The sequence below is a fragment of the Harpia harpyja genome, chromosome 22 (genome assembly GCF_026419915.1).
Source record: "Harpia harpyja isolate bHarHar1 chromosome 22, bHarHar1 primary haplotype, whole genome shotgun sequence".
NCBI lineage: Eukaryota > Metazoa > Chordata > Aves > Accipitriformes > Accipitridae > Harpia > Harpia harpyja.
In genome coordinates, this window is record NC_068961.1 from 9,170,991 (window position 1) to 9,195,046 (window position 24,056).

The 24,056-nt window shown below is 41.2% G+C and overlaps 1 protein-coding gene across 3 annotated transcripts; it reads right to left on the bottom strand.

Annotated features, from left to right (window-relative positions):
• Positions 1–1,223: 1,223 nt before the first annotated feature.
• Positions 1,224–22,366, bottom strand: LOC128135113 (granulocyte-macrophage colony-stimulating factor receptor subunit alpha-like). Of its 3 annotated transcripts, none has more exons than XM_052773667.1 (12): positions 22,182–22,366; positions 14,365–14,462; positions 14,057–14,193; positions 12,927–13,047; positions 11,169–11,298; positions 10,901–11,076; positions 9,653–9,792; positions 6,772–6,813; positions 5,703–5,832; positions 4,986–5,079; positions 4,254–4,335; positions 1,224–1,413 (listed from the first exon to the last, which is right to left on the bottom strand). In XM_052773667.1, exons 2-12 carry the CDS (start codon positions 14,450–14,452, stop codon positions 1,345–1,347), a joined length of 1,209 nt encoding a protein of 402 aa, XP_052629627.1. In that variant the 5' UTR covers positions 14,453–14,462; positions 22,182–22,366; the 3' UTR covers positions 1,224–1,344. The 3 variants fall into 3 exon arrangements, with proteins under 3 accessions (XP_052629627.1, XP_052629626.1, XP_052629628.1); XM_052773666.1 differs by having other exon boundaries at positions 14,365–14,482; XM_052773668.1 differs by lacking the exon at positions 22,182–22,366 and having other exon boundaries at positions 14,057–14,190; positions 14,365–14,450.
• Positions 22,367–24,056: the final 1,690 nt, after the last annotated feature.

The following is a 24,056-nucleotide window of genomic DNA, read 5'->3' on the forward strand; positions in this document are numbered from 1 at the left end:
GATACCTCACTGTGAGTGTATGGTGGCCCAAGCTTTGAGAGGAAGAACCAAACATGACAATTACTTAAGCAGCCCCTGAAAGAGGGAGGACATTTTTCACCTCCCCTCCAGAACTAGGTTTTAACCAGAAATAGGAAAATAAATCAATGCAAGTGTAGGTGTTTTTTTTTAAGTGGAACTGCAATTTACCTATGCTGTGTGTTCAGCATGTACTACTTGGTGTTCATTTTTTTTTTTTTAGTATATGGCTTCCCTTAGTCATGCAGCAGCGATTTTCAGTGTGTGATTATGCAGTGTGGGAACATAAGAGGCAAACAATAAATGAGACTTTTAAAAAAAGCATTTGTTCTCTGCCTTATTGGAACACTTGTTGAAATGTATTTATTTTGAAAAATATTTTTAACAGGAAAGGATCTGGAATTTGTTTAAGAAAATACTGGCATGTAAAGCCTATATTATTTTTAAAAGGCATTGGAAATAGGGCTTGCATCCTTTGAAGGGAACAAATAAAATGCATTGGTGTGAGGAAATCTTTACATTTAAAATCCAGTTATTAAATATTACTACAGATTTTATTCCAATTCTCACAACACTTACACTGGATTTTTTGAAGAGTTAAATACTATCTATGCGAGTTAAGTCCATATTAATATTGCAGAGGTTCACATTTGCATTGGAAATACTGAGCTCATGAAAGGGTTGACTGGCAGCCCAGCTTTAATAGTTAATTTTGGCAAGTGTTTTATTTCCCATTTTCTGTTTTGCATAAAGTCTATTGAATATACTGTGACACTTTGGTATTGCTGGTTGCAAGGTTGAAGAGCAATTTTAAACACACTTTAAAGAGCTAGTTTCTGCTTCAGAAAATACTCTGGGTATATAAAAATAAGCTGGGAAAATTTACTCCTGTAGCATTCTTAAGCAGTCCTATCATCCTCTAGGAAATCATATTCAGAGGAAAGAAGCATCATAATGATGAAGGCGGGGAAATAACAAGTTTCTTTTGTGTCGTGGGTGAGAGGCCTTGTCTCACATCGTGAAGAAAATCTCAGCAAGGTTTAAGCAAGTCTTCACAGCGGACGTTTGCAGAAAAGCTTAGCTGCCAGGCATTGTGTTCTTGAACAAAGGGAAAAGAACAAATTTTACTGATTTTTCTCCACTTTTTTCTGCTGCTCCATTTTATTGGAAAATGCTCCATTTATTTAAAAATCCATATTATGGATTTTTATGGGACAGACTTTTATAGGTGATTATAGTAATTTCTGGTCTGGTTTGAAGTACTTGTCAGGGGAATCCACGATTTTCTTTCATGTTGGGGAATCCAAGTGTTTTCTTTTTGGAAAGTTAGGTCATCTCTTCAACCATAGTTATTTCCTCGGTATGTTGTGGGTTTGGTAGATTTACGTATTTTGGCTAAAGAGAAAGAAAATTCTGTAACATGCAATAAGCTCCAGAGTCACTGTTGATCAGAGAACATTTCTAAATGTTAGATACACCAGTACCGAAGTCTTGCTATGCGTAAGTAATGCTTGCAAAGCAGGAGAAAACACTTAAGTATTGTTTGACTTTTAACATCTGCGGTCAGTACTAGCTATTTGTCAGCAGAAGGAAAAAGAATAAAAGTTGATTTAAATGATAGACAACATTAACTGAGACAATAGAAGAAATTTATTCAGTGAGTATTGTCCAACTTTTGCATATGTAGGCATTAACTAGACTTACAGAGAAAACATTTTGGTTGCTATCATACAGTTTGACGGTGGTTAACCTGGAGAGTCCTACGACAGTGGAAGTTGCTAGGTAAGATCATAGTACTGATACAGTGCTTGGGGCTTAAAATATTGAGGGGAGGTAGATTTGATTTTTAAAAAAGGAGGGATTGTAAGGGGGGGGGGACAGGGAGAAAGAGGGGGGGGAAGGCAAGCTTGCTGTAATATTGAGGGTATGTTACAGAACATCAAACCCAGATGTCTTGGTAGGGAATTTTGTCTAGGAAATCTGTGGGATTGGTAAGCCCCACAGGGCTTTGTGGTCATGGTGTTTTGTGCTACTTGGCCATTCTCCAAGGAAAACAATGCATCTGCACACAGAGTGTGTCTTGCAAGTTCTTGGGATGTATTTAATTCAGGAAAATGAAAACAAAGTATTAAAATATAGTTCTGGGTGAGGAAAGCATTTGGAGTGAGAATGACCAAAAAGTGAAGGAAGTTGAGTAAAATAAAATGGATTAGAGGAATGCAAGGTGTGTGGTGTACTGAGTGAATTGGTTGGTAGGATCTTAGCCACAGCAAATAAGAAAACCGGCAGTTCTTTTATCACGAGTGTTAAGGATACAAGTGTAAACTCAGTGCAGAAAGGTTAGGGTTGTAAATCATGAGGTTTTTCAGTGATCTAAGGAAAAGTTGTATTGTGAAACAGGACAAATACTGAGAAAATGTGAAAGGTCATCAAGTAAGTAGGGACAAAATGAGGAAACGCAAGCTTTAAAAAGGTGTAATTAGCAAAGGACATTACAGGTTTCAAAATAACTCCTAAAAATATTAGCACTAAATGCCAGGAAGAGATAGTCAGGTGCAATTCTCCTGGAGAAGGAGAGCTCTCCTGAGATAACCTATTTGTGCTTTATTACCTGCTTTGAAGAATTACAGCATTCAATCAGTGTTAAAGATACCCGAGTGTGGAGAGAAGAGGTAAAATAGACCTAAGCTTTAAGATTAGATTAAAATAGGCAAAGAGTCATCTAGAAACTGTTTAGACACGTCAGAGACTTAGAAGTTATCTTCACAGTGCTTGTTGGCAGGTATGAGGCAACCTGAGCTGAGGGCTTCGCTTGAACTCTGACAGTTACTGCTGATAAGTTGCTGCTTGCGTGGAGGTGCCTGTGCCACTGTCTACAAAACCACATCCACAAAGGCTTCTGGGTTGTGGTGGGGTGAATTGAGTGGTTCTGGTAGTATATGCACAGGAATTTGGAAGCTGCTCAAGTTTTGTAAAAGCAAACAAGCTGGGGAGTCTGCAATTTTTGAAGGACTGCTTGCTACTTTACTAGCAATTGCTATTTAATAAAACGATGGACTGTGGAATGCTGCTGCTCCGTAGCCTTAGCTCTGGCAGCCTGATATGAAGTGAGCTATCAGGTATTTATGACTTAAGGTATATGAGGAAACTCATCCAAGTTACATCGCTACCTGCCTTCTATTAAAGCCAAAGTGGTAGGACCAAAGACAAGTACGTTAGGACAATGTGCTGGTATGAACTATATGAACTAGAGAGTTTTAGTAGTAATAGCTTTGAGGATACTTTGTAAAGGATTGAAGGAAAATTTCTGTGTCACTTTTGAAAGCCTCATTGAAAAGGGTACTGTTGCCCACTGAAACGTTGTAGGCAATAAACAACTAGCCTGATATATTGATTTAAAGTACATCTTTACTTCAGCCAGCTGATAGAAAGCATTCCCTTGCTATGCAGACACTGTACAAACCACCATTCAAATGGACAAATTAGAAGAGAAGCATGAACGGTTTGAAGCCTGGTTGTCATGATATGTGAAGACAGACTGGAAGAGTTAGTTGCTGTTGACAGTGTGCAAGTGCATAAGATACTGTAGACAGGAAAGGAATAAGGATAAGAAGTAATGGATTTTAAGTGCAGCAAAACAGGCTATTAATAAAACTTTCTAAAAGTAAGGCTAATTAAACATTAGAATAGACTGCAGAGGGATGCTACAGAATATCTGTCAAACACAATTTGCATGTAACATTGAAACTGTCATAGCTAATCCTATGCTGAAGCAAAGAGGAAGGCTAGTTAAGCTGTTGAGACTTTCCAGCCCTGTTGATTTTCATGATTCAATGCAACAGGATTTTTACATGGGTACAGGTCAGACTTGTATATATTCACATTGTATTATGATCATTGATATTTGAAAATGCTAATGGAAAATGCTTCCTCACTTAGGTTATTTTCAAAGTGTGAACAGCAACCTAGAAAAACTGCTACATGCAGAAATTACCAGTCTCAGTAAAAGTGATAACTCTGGTCTTAAAATATGGCTGCAAATACGTACAGGATAATCCCTAGTCTCAGCACTAGCACAGAGCATTTCTAGTTTCAGAACAGCATACTTTGCATGAAAGCGAATTAGTTTTTAATGGACCAAATTTAACGCTCATCTTTATATGCCAATTCTTCTAGTCTTTGGCCTATCGTAGTTTATAGTTAACAAATTTGACTGAATTGAAAAGAAAGCATACCTGGATATCTTCATCAGTTGATGCATTAAGTTTTTCTCTTGGTTGTGGTACGGGAGAAAATATGCTCTTGAAACTGCAATACCTTTGGGTAGAAAATGGGATTGCAAAGAAATTAAAAATACTGGTAATATAACTTAACACAAACATTTTGTGTTGTACTTGAGGACATTTTTTACCTTCAAGATTGAATAGCTATTGCTCTACAAATCACTAGGTGAGAAGTAAATTATATTGAGTGTAGACTGAAGGGTACCTATTAGTACACTTATCACTGGGGTAACTAAAATCTATTTTGTGACCAGAGTCACAGTAAATACTTTATTAAACAATGACTTTCAATAAATCACGACATAATTTTCTTCCACAAGCAAGTGAGAAGTTTTATCAAAATAATGGCATCTTCATTTGTCCCTATTTCTCTTGTCTAGTACTGTCTGAAACCAATGGCTTCAAAGCGATGTGGATGTTAAATGCTTAAAAGTGAGAACAGAAATGTTTTTGCAGGTTCTGGTGGAATCAATCACTTACTAACTTAAATATCCTTTCCCCCTTTTTCACTTGTAGTGATTTTCCATGCCAAAGTGCCATCTATGACAATACTGGTAATAATACTTCATGACATTAATAATCAGATTATTTAAGTTTGTAGGTAGGAAGGTAGGAGATAGGAAGAATGTGTTTCATAGAAATAGTACTGTATCAATAGCTTCTACATCAATAAGGTTGATTTACCTTTTGAAAAGACAATATTGGAGCAGTGCCACTGAGATTGTTCCAAGTGCTATCAGAAATAAAATCACAAAAATAAAGTAATCTTTCCCGTGACCTGAAACATCCAAGAGAGAGAAATATCTTAGCATGCCAAAAAGCTACCTTTGTGACTGTCGGTAATGAATGCAAATTTCACCTGATTATCTGAAGACTTCAGCTTGACTTCTTACAGAACTTTGTCACGTGACGCATTTTAAACCATTTCAAACATTTAAAATGTAGACAATTAAAAAAAAAAAAAAATCCAGAAAAGGAGAAGAAGAAACAGAGTCAGAGAATGAATAACAGAGTAAAAGTGGTGGAACTGTAAGAGAGTGTTGAGGAAAGGGTGAAAAGGAAGATGCAGAAGGAAGGGGATGATATTCATGGCAAAACTTAAAGAACTGAAAGGCAGCCTCAGCACTTCGGACTGAAGGCAAGGCTGGGTCTGTCTCAGCCTGTTCCTGTAGCCCTGGCATCTGAGTGACTGCTGCCTTCACAATCCCACCTAATCAAAGCCTCCCTTGCCATAGTATTGGAGCTTCTCCTCCACATGAATAATTTCCACCCGGTTCCTTCCGTGTCTTTAGGTAAGAATGAGGATTTTAGTTGTATCTGTGAGTGTGAGGGAGCAAGGGAGGCAAACATGGTAATACTGGAAAAAAAAATCTATATTAAAATAATATTTCACAGTCTTACCAAACTCGATGGGTTCGCTCCATTCCCCCCAGTTTGAGCTTACGGAACAGTATTTTCCACGTGCTCTGATTTTCAGAATGTATTTTTTTTTCTCATTGTAATTTTGGAATTCGTAGCTGTCATTCCTTACCTAAAATCAAAGCAATCAGACTGTGCATTTCACCCCATAGGAAAATACTAATAAAATTAGGGGTTTAATTTCCTGATACAGCTTCTATAAAAAACTAATTTGTATGATTTTGTAGGTATGTACTAGTTAAATGTTCTTCTCCCCAAATTTAAAACCATGATAAATTAGTTCATCCTGCCACCAAATCTTTCTGGATTTTGAACTTCATTGGGTCTTTAATTTATTTTATTATGCTTTAAGGACACTTTTTTCCCTGTCCTTGTTTATGGATCCTAAAAAAAACCCAGAAGGACAGAAAGCTGAAACTGGGGAAGTACCTTGTAAATTCACCTTACAACCTTTACAGGGATTAACCATGCAAATATTCCCTGGATGATGTCTGTCTTCGCTAAACAGACTTAATGTCTGTGAGACAATCTAATAACAGAACTGTATCATCTGGCCTCATGACACTTTATACAAAGTCTGGAATCTGCCAGGCCTAAGATGCTTCCAGGGCTGAGGGGATCCCTCATTTTTCAGGGCAAGACTGGCAGTGTGTATTAACTTCCACAGGTTTCAAAGATCTTGGTGTTTCCTCTGTCTAGCTATCCTGAACTACAGTGGTGTTTTTCCACCAACAGATATGAGAAAGGGAATGTTTCCAATTTTTATTAAGCAAAATGTCACATCTGTCTTAAGCAAAATCTATTTGTGCGATAAATGGAAAGTATGAAGTTTTGTGAAATGCATGGAAAATTCTGCTTAGTCTAAGCTACCCCATCCAAAAGGGATGTATTAAGTTTACACATAAAGATACCACAGGAACATGTTTTTCTAAATTCTCATTGCTATATTGATACAAAAACTATAGTTCTAGAAGTAAGTGTATTTTATATAATGGTATTTATATGCTTCAGTGGGCAAAAGCACAAATTTGTATATGACAAGAATACTTACTTCTTCCGAAGGATCATCCTTTTTCGCTTCTTTGGGGTCATCCTGCAAACCGAAGAAAAATCTTCATTTTTATTACTTTCTTGTCACACAGTTAAATACTTCTCCCTCTTTTGTTCTCATTTTCTTCCTTATAAAAATCGTAAGTAATTTTAAACTGAAAAATCAATTGGATATTGTGCTCCAGTAATGTCCCAGAATATAGCACTTTATTCAGAGTTTTGGCTTCCTCCATTTCATTTCAGAAAAGGAAGGAAACATGAATTATTTATCAGTGGCTGTGAGAAAGTGTATTTGGCTCTAAGGGCATATTTACACTGTGCATTCTCATCCAGCAGAAGTATATCCAAATTACGCAAGCAATCAAATTATCCTCCAAACACAGCAGATCTGGAAGCTGTGATTTCACAATAGTTTGATAACATGGGGCAGAAAATTGATGTGAACAGCAAATTTACCCTCCTTCCAGTCAAAGTCTCTGTTAGACATCTGAGTGATCCATACTCAGGGTCTTTCCACAAAGTACTCTGAAGAGCTACTTACACATCCCATACAATCAAAATTTAATTAACTAGAATCAAACATTGACCTGGATCAAAGAACCTGAAAATTTTGAAAAAAGGATATGTTCAAAAATGAGTGAACAAAGTCAACAGCAGTGATTTTAGCAAGGATCCCAGAAAACATTGAAAAGCTGAGGTCCTGGAAACATCTATCACATGTAACGTCAGAAGGATAGCTGGCATTATGGAAAAGTCAGAAAGATGTTATTGGAAAGAACATCTCATTTCAGAAAATACACCCGCTGTGTATGTTGCGTTATAAAGTAGACCAGTATTTCCCCATTACTCATCATCAGCTGAGCTCTTTCAACTTTTAGGACATGATGGAAGTCACCAGCCTGTGCTGTGAATTGGGAGGGTGCAAATGAGTTACTTAAACTTCAGGTGTGCAGTGCCATTTTAGCTGCCGTACCTCTGATGGTCCCTCCTGAAAAGTGTGAGTTATATCTGCTATCTCCATGTAGGTACCTCTGGGACCTTCACTACCTGTAGCACCTTACGGGGAATGAGATGCCTACTACTTAGCTGCACAAAGCCCTGGATGTGCATTGACTGTTACAAGATATCCATGCTCTTTTGCAGATGCCTGCATTAAGGTGTCTCAGTCTGCGAGATGAATTTCACACCCAAGTGTAGGAATCTACTGAACTCCACTCATTCCGTCTGCGGTGCAGGAAAGAAGAGGTAACATGTATTTCTTTAAAAGAAACCTTTTGATAATATTGTTTTAGTCATATGTTGTAACCTATATCTTCAGGTAAAACATTCTAAGTATTTCACACAAGATCTTGCTGTCAAATCATTCTAGCCAGCTGGAAAGCTACGTGTACTGCAATTGCTCCTTGAAATAGCTGCCAAGGTAGATACTATTAACGCACGCAAGAATCCAAACAGCCTGCAAGCTGCAGGCCTTGTTTTGAATGAATTAATGAGTTTTAATGATGTATTGCTTTATTGTGGTTGTATATTTATGTTTAACCCTTAGCTGATCTTTCGTATAACGGTCTTGTGTTACAAATGCCTGAGGAATTGCCACTGCGGTAAGCTTCTGAGCTGTGGCTGGGAGATGGGCTAGGTAGGGAGCACTAATCTGTCACGGCACAGACGTCACCCACGTGTGGAAATCATGTAATGGTAAAGCAGGTATCCCAGGGATGGGGAGGAAGAGTGCTATTTCTTGCCTCCTTGTCAAAGTCCTGGGCTCAAAGAGTTTTGCTGCCCTTTGTCCTTGGGGATGTTAAAATCGGGTCTTTTAGGCACTGGGATTTGTGGAGGAGGATTTGACGCCTCAGCCTCTGCTCCGTCGTACGTGGTGGAAACGAGACATACCTCAGCTAAGGTAAAGCACGTACTCTGTGCTGTCCTGCACTTTTCCTGTGGTCACTATGGTAAGTTGGCAGTGCTCTGCCTATAGCGTAGGAGAAATCCCAGCTCACTTTTGGTACATACATGTTTACGTCTGAGAGAGACGTTTTAGATTCCTCTCCTCCAGCCAACAGAAAGAAAGAAGCACTTTAGGAACACGATTTGTCTGTCACCTGCTTTGGAAGGAGATGGTAACACCACACCTGACTGCAGAGATGTCTCCCCTGGGCCTGTGCGAACTTTCCCCTGAGTTGCTGGTATCTAATTTTTCAGAAGAGTGGCTTCTGTTTCAGCGCTGGTTTCAAACCAGAGGTTTTGGCGGACACTGTGTGGACCGGCGGGGGTCCACGGGTTGGCTCAGCCAGGCTCCGGGGGAAGGAGGGCGCCGAGGGAGGGCTGCCAAAGGGCGACAGGCGGCGGGAGGGGTGGTGGAGGAGACGTGTGGGGCTGAGGGGGGCAAAACGGTCCCACATGTTGAAACGGAGGGGCAGCTGTTGGCCTTCCAGCATCTGCGAAATGCCGTCAGGGTGGCTGAAGCCACCTGTGAAAAATGTATTTTTCCCTTCCTGGGAAGCAGGAGGAGGGTGAGGGGCCCTGGCCTGGGCTGGAGGCTGGGACTAAGGCAGCGCCCTCGTTGCGGATCGCAGGCTGCCATCACGCAGTCGTCTCCCGCGAGACGTGCTCATGCAAGGAAAGCATCTCGGGTGCTCTCCCAGCCTTTGGACAGAGACCCTTCGTGACATTTCCCTGCTCTCGTCTGCTTTTCTGCTTTGCACCTCTGATTAGGTTGAAGTAAGGTCGTGAGCGGTGGGATGCGAGACCAGCAGAGCTGGAGCAGGAGGACAGCACGGCTTATGAAAGAGAACTTAATAAATACAGGAAACAGAAGTTTGCACGTTGTAGATATGCATGTACATCGGTACGGTGCCAAATACAAACCAAGAAATTGTTTTTACCTTATTTCGTATGCTTATTTCATACTGAAAACAGTCTCTGTCTTTCATATGACTTGTAAGAGGTGGTTGCCATCTAATTATGCAACCTGCTGAATCTCTAGTGCAATTGGCAGTGACATTTAATGGAGGAGTAAGTATTTCTGGAAGAAATGAAATAATTAATGGTCAGTAATCAGCTACAACTCACGTGTTCATAGCAAAATACATGTGAAGTTGAGGCAACTGATGTACAACTGTGTGCTACGGTTGTTAACAAATGTTGTCTGGTAAACAGGAGTAAAATACAGTACCAAAAGTTGGGAATGTATCACTTCAGTTGTTGGACATCCAAAGTAACTGAAGTTCATGTAAAAAAAGTATGAAGGATTTTCTGTAATTCAGTAGTACAATTAGCAGAGTGCCATTTTCTTCTACATCTAAATTTCACATTGACAATGCAAGTCTCCATAGGAATAAAGATGGAAGTTTTTGTTCATGTGGTATTATTCATGTAGAAGATCAAGTCATCTGAATTTGAGTGCCTACAATAGAGTTGACTAGGTGTGACCTAAGTGTCTCCCACTCTAGTCAGCGAAGACCTCATCAGCAGTGCCCATGATGTCTGCAAAGCTCTTTGGCGCACCGTGGGGCAGGCGTACTCGTCTGAATCGCTCTGGGCTTTACAGCCTGCATCAGCTGCAGGCAGGAGTCAGTCTCACGCTGTGGACACCGGGAGGACAGGTCCTGGGCCACATCTGCAAGTCTTGTGGATGCCTGAAGTGTCTGAGGGTGTCCCAAATGGCACTAGAGGCATGCTTTTAGGCAACTGAATCCTGTCCCAGATCTCTGTTGGAGCTTAAACACCTAGCTCACACATAGGTACCCACATATTTAACTAACGCAGGCTTAATTTGCAAGTTGAACCCTCCCTCTGGTTTTAGGAGCTCTTGTGGCTCTCAGAGAGGCATGGAATTAAGGGATGGCAAAATGAGTCCATCAGAAAGGGGGCCTTGAAAGTCTAACCGTTGCCTTTCATCATCTGGATTCCATGGATATGTTCACACCACTTCTCTGAGCAGTTATTTCAAGCTGCCTCTGCCTTTGCTTGTTTTAGTTAGCTGACAGAATACAGTTCCAAAAATTATCGGGAGCGAAGTCTGTCCTGCAGTGCAGGATCCTGCAATGGCTACAGGCTTTGTTTTATTCTTCTTTTCTCTTTGAGGAAAATTCCTTGCTTCTTTATTTTATAAAATAAAAATGTTCACTTACCAATTTCATACAGTTGAATGTACTCATCATAGAACTGGATCAGGCCATCTTTGCTAGACCCGTTCACCAGGAAGTAAGCTTTTTCAGGCTCTATGCTCACATTTTGGAATCTACATCCCGTGTTTCTGCCATTTTCATCTTTAATGTAACGCTCACATTCCATCGCTTCACCAGGTCTGTATATAGCAAGATATTTTAGTTAAACGTGGGCAGTGTGATGTGTCGAATGAGAATCCAGACTTCCCTGGACTCAGGTGGACCTACTTACAGCGGGTTCTGCCAGTAGAGAAAATATTGGGTATCTCCTGGAGCATCCCTGCCTGGCTGCCAAGTGCAGTTCATGAGGGAGATGTTATAAATCACACAGGAGAAGTTTTCAATGGCTGACCCGTTCATGCCTGCAAACACAGGAATATCTGTGATGAGGAAAAATTGTGTGAGTGCTCCAAGCTGGAGGATCTTGGCACATGCTGAGATATGTTAGACACCTGCAACTCTATCTGGTTATTGCTTGGGTTAGGAATGACAACTGAGAGAAAGCTAGACTCTCACCCTGTTTTGACTGCGTCTGAACAGTGAAACCTGGGAGTGAGCAGAACATTCACACAGGTAAAGGAAGGCACATTGCCTTATAACACCATCCTTGGTGCTACAGAGAGAAGAATTTGTCCTTTTGCAATTAATGCCCAGGAATCTACTCCTGAAGTGTTGACACACAGCATTTAAAAAGCTGGGACTTTTAAAAGTAAGTTTGGGTTTTTTTCTGCCCTCCAGTCAAACAGGCTCCTAGCTAGATCTTTCCACCCTGATGGGGGCAAAAGTGACTTGTTCTCTTCCTTTTCTGGAGCACACTGAAGTGGGAACCTTGTTTCTTTGGAAGCTCCCTCGGGGCTGGGCTGTGCAGGCATGCTCAGCCTCCTTCTCTCTTCTCCTTCAGCCAATTTTCAGTGCCCCAACTTCGGCGAAAGGATGAAGGCTTCCTCCGCTATTGCCTCCAGCCCCCTCCAGCCCCCAGTATTGAGGGCATCCTTGCGGGAGCAGGGGAGAATCCCCTGGGGAACCTGCATGCTTGGAGGCTAAGGCCAGCTGGAAAGAAACACCAAAAGCACGAGGTTTTAAGAGATGATGTGTCCTGGCTTGTATTTTGAGGGTCACCGTGAGAGTGTTTCTTCTGTCCAGTCCCCAGGAAGAGATGAGTAGGGAGCGCTTTCTCTGCTCAGATATGAGCAAGCTGCTAATCTCATCACCTCCGTCAAGTCTGAAACACCCCAGTTAGGCACAGCTGCAGGAGCACTGGTGACTGGGCAATTTTAGTGGAGAACTCTGAGTTGAGAAGGAAGGGGAAAACGGGCTGTAAAAACTTCAGGTTTGGAATTATGAACCTAGGATCTGCCGAAATCCCACTTTGATTAACTCCCACACAGGGCAGGCTCAGAATGTCTTTGTAAACAGTTGCCTCAGCAAAATGGGGGCACAGCAGCTGAGGGAACCCACGCATGTTCGTGTGTGCGTGCACCTGCACGCCAGGGCCAGATTAGGAGATTGCTACCTTCAGTTTGCCCCTGGCTGCTTAACATCGGCATTTCCTTTCCTCCCCTCCTCCCATTTTATGGGTTTCACTGATCTCCAGACTGTGCCTTTAGCTAGTGCTGTGGTCTGGCTCTTGACAAACTCAGCAAGAGCCCAGCAGAAAAGCATTTAATAAAGAAATGGGTGCTAACGTCTTAATTTGTGACAGCCAGAACTGTTATTTGAATCCACCCTTAAACCACTGTAATTTAGTGGCATTTTGGAGCCCGAGTATGAAAGAGAATAATGCAATTACTGATACATTTGTAGTAATGCAGCTCTTGCAGAATTGTGGAAACATTCACTGCAGAGCAAATAACTTTAGCAGATCGGCAAAAAAATATTTTTAATAGAAAATAAAGCAGTTACCTACTGTTTAAGCGATTGTTTTCTAAGGCAATGTTTACCTTTAAAAGATTGCAAATGGAGAAAACCTTACCCAGACCATAGACATTACCTCCAGGGATAAAGGTGCAGTGTTTTGAGATGTTTGTGTCTGGCACTTCAATGATAAAGGATACCCCTTTGTGCAGGGTCATGTAGTGTTGCACTGGAAACCTGCATAGTGAACTATTCACCTGAAAAAGAACATGTTGATGTTTTATTTCTCTGTTTTTCCTCTGCTGGTGTTAGATGATGCTGGCCATGGAAATTCAACTTAGAAACTCAATTTGTAGGGCCAAAATCGTGCATTTATATGTATGTGTTTTAGGCTCAAGAGCTAACTCTCTCCTTTACCATTTGAGGGTGGTGTAGAATGGAGCTGAGTGATCAAGAGCATAACTACACAAAAAGCTTTGCAGCTCAGGAGTTGGATGCTACACTAGCGTGCAACTATTAGAGAAGGCTAATAGTACCTCAGTAGCATAACAGGAGATAGTTAATAAATGGGGGAACCACAACAGAATTTAATCAAAGGATTAAGCAGAACAGAAGTCCTCGTCTGACCTCCCCAGGGGTCAGAAAGGTGTCTATGGCATTATAATCTTCAATAAAGATGTGATGTGGTTTTGTAATATGTATTTCTATTTAAGACATCTGCTTTGCTAGGCTTAATAAGCATCTCTATCTCTCTTTCTGTCAAGCTTCCTACTTTTCTCTTTGGCTAATGTGGGCTTATAACATAACCTGTGCTACAGGCATGATCCAATTTACTGGGAAACAAGTGAAGAACTTGAGATAATGAAAATCAGTGGCAGTGTTTGGGGAATTAATTTTTTTATTTGAAGGGTCTCTTGCTCTTTCTCTCTAAATTCTCTAGGAGTCTTACTTAGTCTCACAGCCCCTTTTTTCAGCAGCTACATCCCTATTCATGAATCAGTGTAGGTACAGTTCAGGCTATTGCCTCCTTTCCACTTTGGTGCCGGAACTTCAGTTCCGTGGTATGTGTGGGATGCTCCTCCTGCAGCAAATGCACCCTGGCATTCGTGACAGCTTTCCACAGCCCCTGGCAGATCAAGCTGTAGACTGCAAACAATCACTGATCAGATTTTACCTGCAACTGATTCATTTTTTTCAAAGTAAGTGAAGTCGATAAAAGGTAAAGAAAAAGGTGCAATTATTTATCTCAATGAATAGCAGGTTTACCTCTTTCGGTACAGTTTTTATGTTGCTGTTCATGATGGCACATTTGTACTTAGAGAAATTCTTGCTGCTCTCCCAGGACAGTTCCATTTTTCTCCAATTCATTTTCACATTTGTAATAGGTGATTCTTGTGCCTCTGCTGAAAGTGTTACAGAATAAGCTCAGTAAGAATATGCTATTGTTTTTGTTGAATGCAGAGGATAGTATCTGTCAGGCTTAAGACGACAATTGCCAGATTAATTGCAAATATCTCTGACAAATGAAGAACTAAACACTGTTTCTCCGGATGTATCTACAAAAATATACTTACACACCATACACTGGATGTCAGCATGCAAAGGATGAAATAGCACCACACACCACCAAATCACGCAAAGAAGTCCAAGAGTATCAAACATCTTTTCTTCTCTGGAAAGAGACAATGAAGCCTTCAGGGAAAAAAAATTATAAAAAAAAAGAAAAAAGAAAAATTATGCTAAAGTGTACTTTGGTTTCTGCAAAGCTTCATTTTTTTCATGGGAATAGTCAAAGATGCTGTCTAATTCATCCCTAGCAAATATTATTTAGAAAAGCCAAGCAGAGGGTGTGCTTCAAGATGCCTAGCTGGCACCTCTTCTTTGAAAGAACTGAATAGGCTCAATGTTGTCTATTACAGTGCAGCAGTTTGAGATAGAGAGGCCACAGACTCTCATTAAGATACATGCACTCACTTTATTTGGTGCAGAGACCATGACTTAGGATTACTGTTGTCCCACATAACTATCCTAACCATACCATCAGAAAGTCAGGTTTTCTTGCTTTCTGATCCTATGAACATCACTGCGGATTTTCCTACTCAGTGCTCCAGCTTCTGCTGCAAAGTGAGCTTTTAGACTGGCTTTCAACCATTTGTTGAAGGCACCTGTTGGGAAATGGATGGTTTGGCTTTCGGTTGTGTCAGGGTGTGGATGACTCACTTCTCCGTGAGTTCTCTGTTAAAGCCAGCATCACCACCAGGCTTGTTCAGAGCCGGTACCTGCTCCTGCCAGCATGTCTTAAGAGTGCATGGAAAACATCGATGAGATCTGAACTGTTGTCCTGGTTTCGGCTGGGATAGTGTTAATTTTCTTTCAAGTAGCTGGTATAGGGTTATGTTTTGGATTCAGTATGAGAAGAATGTTGATAACACATCGATGTTTTCAGTTGTTGCCCACTAGTGTTTATACTAAGTCAAGGATTTTTCAGCTTCTCCTGCCCAGCCAGCAAGAAGGTTGGAGGGGCACAAGAAGTTGGCACAGGACACAGGCAGGACAGCTGACCCAAACTGGCCAAAGGGGTATTCCATACCATGTGACATCATGCCCAGTATATAAACTGGGAGGAGTGGGGCTGGGAGGTATCACCACTTGGGAACTGACTGGGCATCGGTCGGCGAGTGGTGAGTAATTGCATTGTGCACCACTTGTTTTGTATATTCCAATTCTTTTATTAGTATTGTCATTTTATTATTGTTATTATTATCAGTATTAGTTTCTTCCTTTCTGTTCTATTAAACTGTTCTTATCTCAATCCACGAGTTTTACCTTTTTCCTTCCGATTCTCTCCCCCATCCCACTGGGTGGGGGGAAGCAAGCAAGCTGCTGCATGGTGCTTAGTTGCTGGCTGGGGTTAAACCACAATGACTGTCTAAGTAAAACAGGAAGAGAAAGGTCTCAATCTCCATCAGGTTTTAGCAGGAATTAAATGTTGACCTGCTTACCTTTTTTTGACTATGGCAAATCTACAGTCTTACTTCAGAGTCTTTTGGGGTTGATTTCAAGACTTCATGTAGTAAGGGCTTAATAGCCCTTAAAATAATGTTTAGAGCAATGCCCTGAATCACTTCTCAGTCTTTTCCTGGAGGCAAAGATCAAAGCTGACAGTGGACATACAGTTGATTTTGTGTATGTTATCTATCAATTTCAGTGCTATTTTCTACCACTTCTTTTCTTTTCCTACCACAGATCAGCTAAGAACAGCTTTCCATTCAGAAAAGTACCTTAGGAGCTGGAATTTTGATGGGTCTTTCCAAAGGCCATTTGTCACTGGATAGCCCTGGATTCAGCTGCTTTTCTGTTGTCCTGAATATCCCAAATAGCAGCATTTATCATAAACTTGATGACACTTCTGTCAGTTCCTGACTAATGAGAATGAATTTTTCATTTTTATATGTGGTCCCTAACTTCTTACCTCTTTTCATGGAAAACTGAATATAGTAAAGAATCCCGGTTGTTAGGTGTAGTTTACTGTATCTCACTATTAAATTAAATAGTTTTTTCTACACTTCCTTTGTTATTATTTGTTTTGGGTCCAGACATTGTTGAATCTTACTGTGGATGTTATTAAACTTTGAAGATGTCTGCTTTGTAATCAAAATACGATGCTAGCTCGTAGAACTATGTTCATAATAATTTTAAACTAATGTAACTACAGCGATACACAATTGAACTTGGGCTGTAAAATATACTTGAGAGGCTAGGAAAAAATGCTGAACCTGCTTAGACCTATTTTAGAGAATGTGACTATCAAGTCTTCATGTACAGTTCATTTGAATGAATATTTACATAATTACAAACAGTATACACCTTCATTCTTGGTATTTCTGGTTGTCTGCGCCTACGACTTTGTTTCTGCAAGTTGTCGGTATTTTCTAGAACCTACTTCTGTCTTTGTGTGTCTTTCAGTCCAATTTCCCAAAATGAGATGGTATCTGCTAGTGAACCTTTTCAAAGAAGAATGCTACACAAGACATTTTTCAGTGTTTCTTTCCCCTCTTGACTTGCCTCCATAATGTCTTGATAATGGAACAGACTTATTAGCATACCTGCACATATCCTGTGTGGGATGAATTTTGGTGTTAAGACATCTAAAAGTATCTACAAGTAAGTATTTACATAAGCACAAGTTATTTAAGCTCCCGTTATAGTCAATAGAGATCTGTGTGAACTCCATTCACTGCTTCTGGTAGACATAAATAATTTCTCACTATTTGCTTTAAAGCCTTGGACTATTGCCATATAGAAGTCTTATTAACTTTTTTAGTATCTTCCTATTTTTTATATATTTGATTTTCTGTTTCCCTCTGCTGAGTTTCTTTGATTTGGAAGTCTTTTTCTTAAAGGCATTTTTTTTTTAAGCAGCAACCAAATCTTACACCTGGTTAAGTTTCTTTTGCCTACTTTTTTCTTTTCTTGTCTCTCGCAGAGCGTGTGAATAGTGTCTCTGGTGAAGCAGTGGTAGACCATGTGTAGGAGGCTATGCATCCCCTTCCAGGCTGTGCGAGTGCAGGAGAGGGTTGGCATTGCTGCCTGGTTCAACAAGGTAGTTCATGGCTGTGCTTTCTTGTGTTGTCCTTCTCTAGCTTAAGAAACACTTGATCCTGGCTGGGCTGGAGTTAACTTTCCCCAGAGCAGCCCATATAGTGCTGTGCTTTGTATTTGTAGCTAGAACAGTGTTGATAACACAGTGGTGTTTGGGCTGTTGCTAAGCAGTGCTCGCACAGCATCAAGGCTGTCTCTCCAACCCCGTCCCACCCACCCCACAAAGGCCAGTAGGCTGGGGGGGCACAAGGAGTTGGGAGGGGACACAGCCGGGACAGCTGACCCCAACTGACCCAAGGGATAGTCCAGACCATAGGACGTCATGATCAGCAGATAAAGCTGGGAGAAAGGAGGAGGGGTGTGGGAGGAGGCATTCATTATTCAAGGCATTTGTCTTCTGAAGCAACCGCAGTGTGTCCTGAGGCCCCCCCGTTCTCAGGGAGTGGCTGGATACCACCTGCTGATGGGAAGTAGAGAACAGGGAAGAACGGGATTGAGAGAGTGGCTTGGTGGGCACCTGGTGTCCAGCCAAGGTCAAACCACCACAGTATTTTTTCCCTGTTTGCTATCACAAATGGCTCTCCACTTGTTAAACTAGATGATTAACTCTGTTCTTAGAGGTTTACATCCCTCACCTCAGAAGAGTCTACTTTAAATTTTTGCTTGTTGCAGCAGCAGAAACCAAGGAGTCAGATGTTACAGATCACTGTAGGAACTTTAAATTCTAAGGAAGTGTGAGCCCTGCAAAGGGCGACTCCACATTCATTCCTGTGGTGTGAAGGTCTGAGCAGAGCTAGTCAAACAGTGGCATCAGTTCTTGTCAAACATATCTGTATCTTAGGTACAACTTTCCTTTTCTCAGAGGAAGTTAAAACTCTTTCTAAGAGATTTCTCTATTCCCAACATTTGTTTTTCTGTTTTTTTCTACATGAGGAAGCAGTACTGGTTAATGTTTTTTATTTGTTTTAGTATTTCCTAGTAACGTAACTCCCTAGTAGCAATTCTCTTCATTGCAGGTATTTCTAAGGTTAATTCTAAGACTGTGAGGTAAATACTTACAAATGCAGGAAAAAGAGAAACACGATAATGTTTTGTTACATGTCTGTCCTTCTATATTAATTTTCATGGTCCTTTCAGAGTGCCGATTCCAGACTGACTCCATTTGTGGTGAAAGCAAAAACCTAGCCAGACCCTCCAAGGAAGCTGGAGTCTTGAATATTTCCGGGAGGCACCTCACATTTCGTGGAAGTTGGCTTCATGTGACCCATCCATCGTGGTCTCCAGGACACCATGTCAGGGTTGCAACAGAGACAGACTCTTCACTGTAGCCTGATTCTTCTCTGCTTATCTCTTGCAGCATCAATTTTTTCTTTGTAAATCATCATGCTACAGCAAGGATGTGGCCACAGCTGCTGGGAAGTGATACTGAAGAATCTTAAGTACAAACAGTATGGAGGACTGGTTGTAAAATGCTACATGAGATATTGCTCTCAACAGTTATTTCTACTTTCCCATGCTCTCAGTGATCTCTCCAGTAATGCACATAGGAACCTTGAGATCTCCTGTCCTTCTAGTCTGCCCCTTTTCATATAACCATATTTTTCTCCATTTTGTGCCATCTGTTCAGTCACTCTTAACGTTTTCTCCTTTCTTTCCTCATCCTGCGTTCCTTTTTAGGCATTTGTTTTCCTATTCTCTGGCAACTGTGTGCTCACCTTTCCTTTATAGTCTTTGCTTTATTCTTCTTGTCATCTCCCTCTGTCTGCTCTCATGACTCCTCTGCTTTCAAAATCTCCCTCAGGTTTTCTACACATAACAGCAGCCCCATACTGCAAGCACTCTTCACGTTTTCTCATGGAAACCCTTGTCTGGAGCACTGCCGAAGGAGTCGTCTGCAGCCTTGCCGGCTCAGAGGAGAGTGCTTGCTGGCACCATTGCCTCCAGGCTCTGGATGTGTCATTGGGCTTGCTGTGGGAATAGCAGGGCCTGTAAGCGTTCGCTTTCCTCATAAGAAATGATGATTTCCATTGACCACAGCACTAAGGGGGTTTGCTTCCCAAAGGATTCGCGATTCGCAGTTGACTGAGTTTTAAAACAAATTGCACAAGAAAGGGTTAGTGTTGGGTCGAGCCTATGTTCTCTCTATCGCCCCAGCTGAATGTACCAACACATAGCCAGGTTCCCTGGCTTTTCTCTGGCCTGCAGGCAGGATAAGAGATATAGGAGCTGACCAATCCATACCTTCTGCCTGGTGGCCAAGCAAGTGGCTCCAGCACCACATCTGTAGGAGGTTTCTGCCTCCAGGACCTCCACCCTCTCCCAGACCAGTCTTTTGCAGACAGGTGTGGTAAAACTCCTCTGCTCTGAACAGATCTCTGTTTTGAAGGTGTCAGAAGGAACACGTACTTATGTCAAGCCAGTTGGGAGTGTTATTTGGAGAATCAGACTAGAAGAAACATATAAATTCTTGTGTAAGTGGTATTTCCTCATATTTCATTAATATAGGAGGTAATATAGAATCCATTAGGATGAAACCACCCATCCTTAACTCTATGCTTCTTTCTGCTTTGCTTCTTTCCTCTTTCTCCCCTGGCCAACCTCACAAGTGTCTTGACCTCTCAGCATGTGTCTACACTGCTACGTAGGGGAGGGCCCCAGAGGGGACTCAAGCACCCAGTTTCCACACTCCTCAGCTCTTAGCTCAGTCCCTAGCTCTCTTCTCCAAGACAGGTTTGCTATAAACCTAATCTACCTAAGCTATGTGAATACGAGCCAGCCAGTGATACTTGGCCTTGGAGTTTTCTTTTGTTTAGAGGTGTGTGCATAGCCTGTATGTTGAATTTTTTCAGTAGCAAAATCTTATCAAGGAAACATTGCTAAACTTACTATCTAATGTTACCAAATGTATGATGTGTCTTACGCAGCAGTAGTGATCATATCCCTGGTAAGTTGGATGCTAGCAAACATGAGTCTGTCTGGTCTTTCGTAGCAAGGCATGGTCAAACTCGGTCTGCTCTAGAAGGATCTCAGTATCAATGTGTCAGAAGGAAAACACAGTCACATTTAAAAGCTGTGGTATGTCTATAGTAGTTTTTACAGAAAGTATCCATTAAATACTGACTTAAGCACCTTAAATTCTTACCTTCTTAGTCTGTATAGTGTATTGTCTTTGCTCGTAAGCTGTGAGTGCAGGATGATACCATAAAATGTCACCTAAGATCAAGGTTCCTTGGTTCTAATTCCCATCTTTGCCAGTGACTTTATTTCTTGAGTGGCTCTGGGAAAGATACTCCTGCTCCTGACACACTTCCAGGAATGAAAATATGAATTTTACTCATAGGGTGATGTGAGGATAAACTGATGCTTATACACTGTGGACTTATAGAGAGTGCCATACACTTGCTAAGCATACCAGGAGGCATAGAAATAGGAATAAAAACCTTACAATGTATACCAGACAATGAAATATCACTCTCAAATTGCTGTCTAAATGCAACTTTCCCAGATTTAGTTCAGTCTTTAGATCAGTATTTTGATTTCTGTAGATGACAGAAAGCTGGGAGAAGTGGTTGATATACCACTGTTCTGCTTCAGAGGGACCTGGACAGGCTGGAGAAATGGGCTGACAAGGACCTCATGAAATTCAGCAAAGGGAAGTGCCGAGTCCTGCACCTGGGGAGCAACAACCCCTGGCACCAGCACGGGCTGAGGACGACCTGCTGGGAAGCAGCTTTGCAGAGAAGGCCCTGAGGGTTCTGGTGGACAAGCAGCTGATGATGAGCCACCAGCGTGCCCTTGCAGAAAAGAAGGCCCAAGGCACCCCGGGCTGCACTAAGCAGAACGTTGCCAGCAGGTCGAGGGAGGTGATCCTTCCCCTCTGCTCAGCACTGGTGAGGCCGGACCTGGAGTGCTGGGTCTGGTTCTGGGACTCCCAGTACAAGAAAGATAGAGAGCTACTGGAGAGAGTCCAGCGAGGAAACAAAAAGATGATAAGGGCTCTGACATATGAGAAGAGGCTGAGGAAGCTGGGACTGTTCAGCCTGGAGAGGTGAAGGCTCAGGAAGATGTCATCCATGTGTATAAACACCCCACTGTGGGGAGTAAGGAAGACAGAGCCAGACTGCTCAGTGGTGCCCAGTGACCAGACAAGGGGCAGCGGGCAAAAACTGAAGTAATAGAAATTCAATTTAAACCCAGAAAACACTTTTTTACTGTGAGGGTATTCAACCACTAGAACAGGTTTTCCAGGGAGGTTGTGGAGTCTCCAACGTTGCAGATACTGACTGGACAAAACCCTGAGCCACCTGCGGTAGCTGACCCTGCTCTGAGCAAGGAGTGAGACAGGACAATCTCAAGAAATGCCTTCCAGCCTCAACCATCCCAAGATTCTGTGATTTACTTTTTTTTCAAGAAGTAGAAATCGACGTATTTCTAGTTAGATTAATTTATAGAAAGGGTACAGAAAACAGCATTTCTTTCAGTTATTGCAAAATAGATGTCAGATAATAAATGTCAAATAGTGCAACAGACATCGTAGACATTTCGTAGCCTTCCCTCAATCTTTCAGAAAGCTTTAGAAATTTTATATATACACAGATTTACATTTTTAATCAAATAGGCTAAAGCATCACCAAAATTTTGCCTAGACTTTCTTAAGCAGGAAGCTAATCCAGATTTTGTACATGTGCTAGTATAACTGTACCTAACTTAATCCTTGGCAAACATTTGTATTCTGCACAAAATCTTCTGTGGCATAAGAAAAAATAATAGACAACAATAAGAGACATACCTCTTCTTGAAAAACCCCTCTTCCTTTATCTTGTTTGATTTTGGATCACAGCGGCAAGGACACTTGAACCTGTAGTTGTGGTCATGCAAGCATCAGTAAGTGTCTTGCTTTGCCAGTTAAATGTTTTTACTGCATGCAGCTGTTAAGTGGCAAATGCTGCAAGTCAGAAAGCGACTCAGTTTATCATTTCCCTTACTGCTTCTGAACTTCCTTAAATTTCCTAATTTGCAGATGTTAATGATTTCACACGAACTGATCACGCAACTAACTTCCTTCCTCTTACATTGGATGAACTAACCATTAATAGTCACAATATGCAAACTTATTACATAAAAATGCGTAAATACTCAGTACTCATAGTACCTGAATATGCTCATAGAAATACCTCTCCTACAAATAAACACATTTTCATAAATAATATGTTCTGGAAACAACAGCAGTGTTGTGTGCCTAGTCCATGTTTAAAGTGCTTATGACATGGCCACTTATTTCTGTCACGACCTGACTGGCTGTATATGTTGTTTATGACCCCTTCACCAGCCCAAGTTCTCCTTTGAGGAAGATCAATCCTTAGCATGAATTTTCAAATGGCCAAGAAAATTCTGTCTTGCATATTTGTAGGCAAAGAAGTGGCAAGGAAAATATCAGATCCAAATTTCTGAACTTTCTCACTGCCTGATTTTGGGTTGATTTTGTTTAGTTCATCTTAGGCTACAATATCATGGGTTAGATGCAAAAGTCTCAGAATTTTCAAATTAAAAGAAAATGTCCAAAGCATTTGCTGAATTCAGTAATGTCAAGTTCGCAAAAGACTTTGCAGTCATATAAATATGAGAGTCTAAGCCACAATGTTTGCTTTAACTTCCAGCAACTTTAGATGTGGCTCTGTGTCACGCTGTGTTAGCCACTTCCCAGTTTGTTTTACAAGATATCTGGCATGCAGATATGTAATAGATTCTTTTTATTTCTTGCTATTCTCAAACACTTGTACGAAGAGTGATTTGAATTACCCCTACCTTCCATTCCCAACACAGGCACAATAGCAGGAAGGTGAAGAATTCTCCAGGCTTCTTAGGAGTGAGTCAGTATCATTAGTAGTTAGTCTGTTAGAGGAAGAACTATTCTTAACCCTGCTTTCCTTGAACCAAAATCTCTTTTTTTTTTTTCCTTGGGTATGTGGTCAGATCCACCAATAGCAAATTACTTCACAGACATTTCAAATTTTAAATATCTTTGCTTTTCAGTCCACACTGCTCAGTCTTTCCCACCTTTACCCAGTGAGTCCCACCAGAAGGGTATGTTAATAATATTCTCCATTTTAAAACCTTGAGGTTATGGATGAAAAAACCTATAGATAAGTTAAATAAGTAATACAGAAGGCAGACTGCATGTGAGGCAGTGGCTCAGGTGCAGAATTTGGCCTCTAGAACCACATACCTAGCACTGACTCAGTCCTTGCCAGCTCTTTCAGTACCTTGGGAACAGCACTGGCATGTTTCAAATCTTCCACTCCCTAAAGAATTTAATTTGCTTATTTTATGTAGCTTGAAAAGAACATAGTTAGTATGTGTGCCAGTGTAGTCTGAACTTGCCTATTCATCAAATATGCTCTACTGGGTACCTCCAGCCACCTTAGCGACCACTACCACCTTGCGTAACTTTTCTATAGCACCAACCTCCTGTGCCACACCTATTTGTGAGGCAAAGTGTGTGCCAGTATGCCTGATTAATTTTGATGAAGGGATTTGCATCTGGTTGTGGTGGTGTGTTTGGTCAGGTTCTGGGTAACCTGAGGCTGGTCTTACAGTGTCATCTGACCAGTTCCTTCAGACTGCCCAAACAGTGGCTGAATTCGTTTTAAATGACACATTTAAA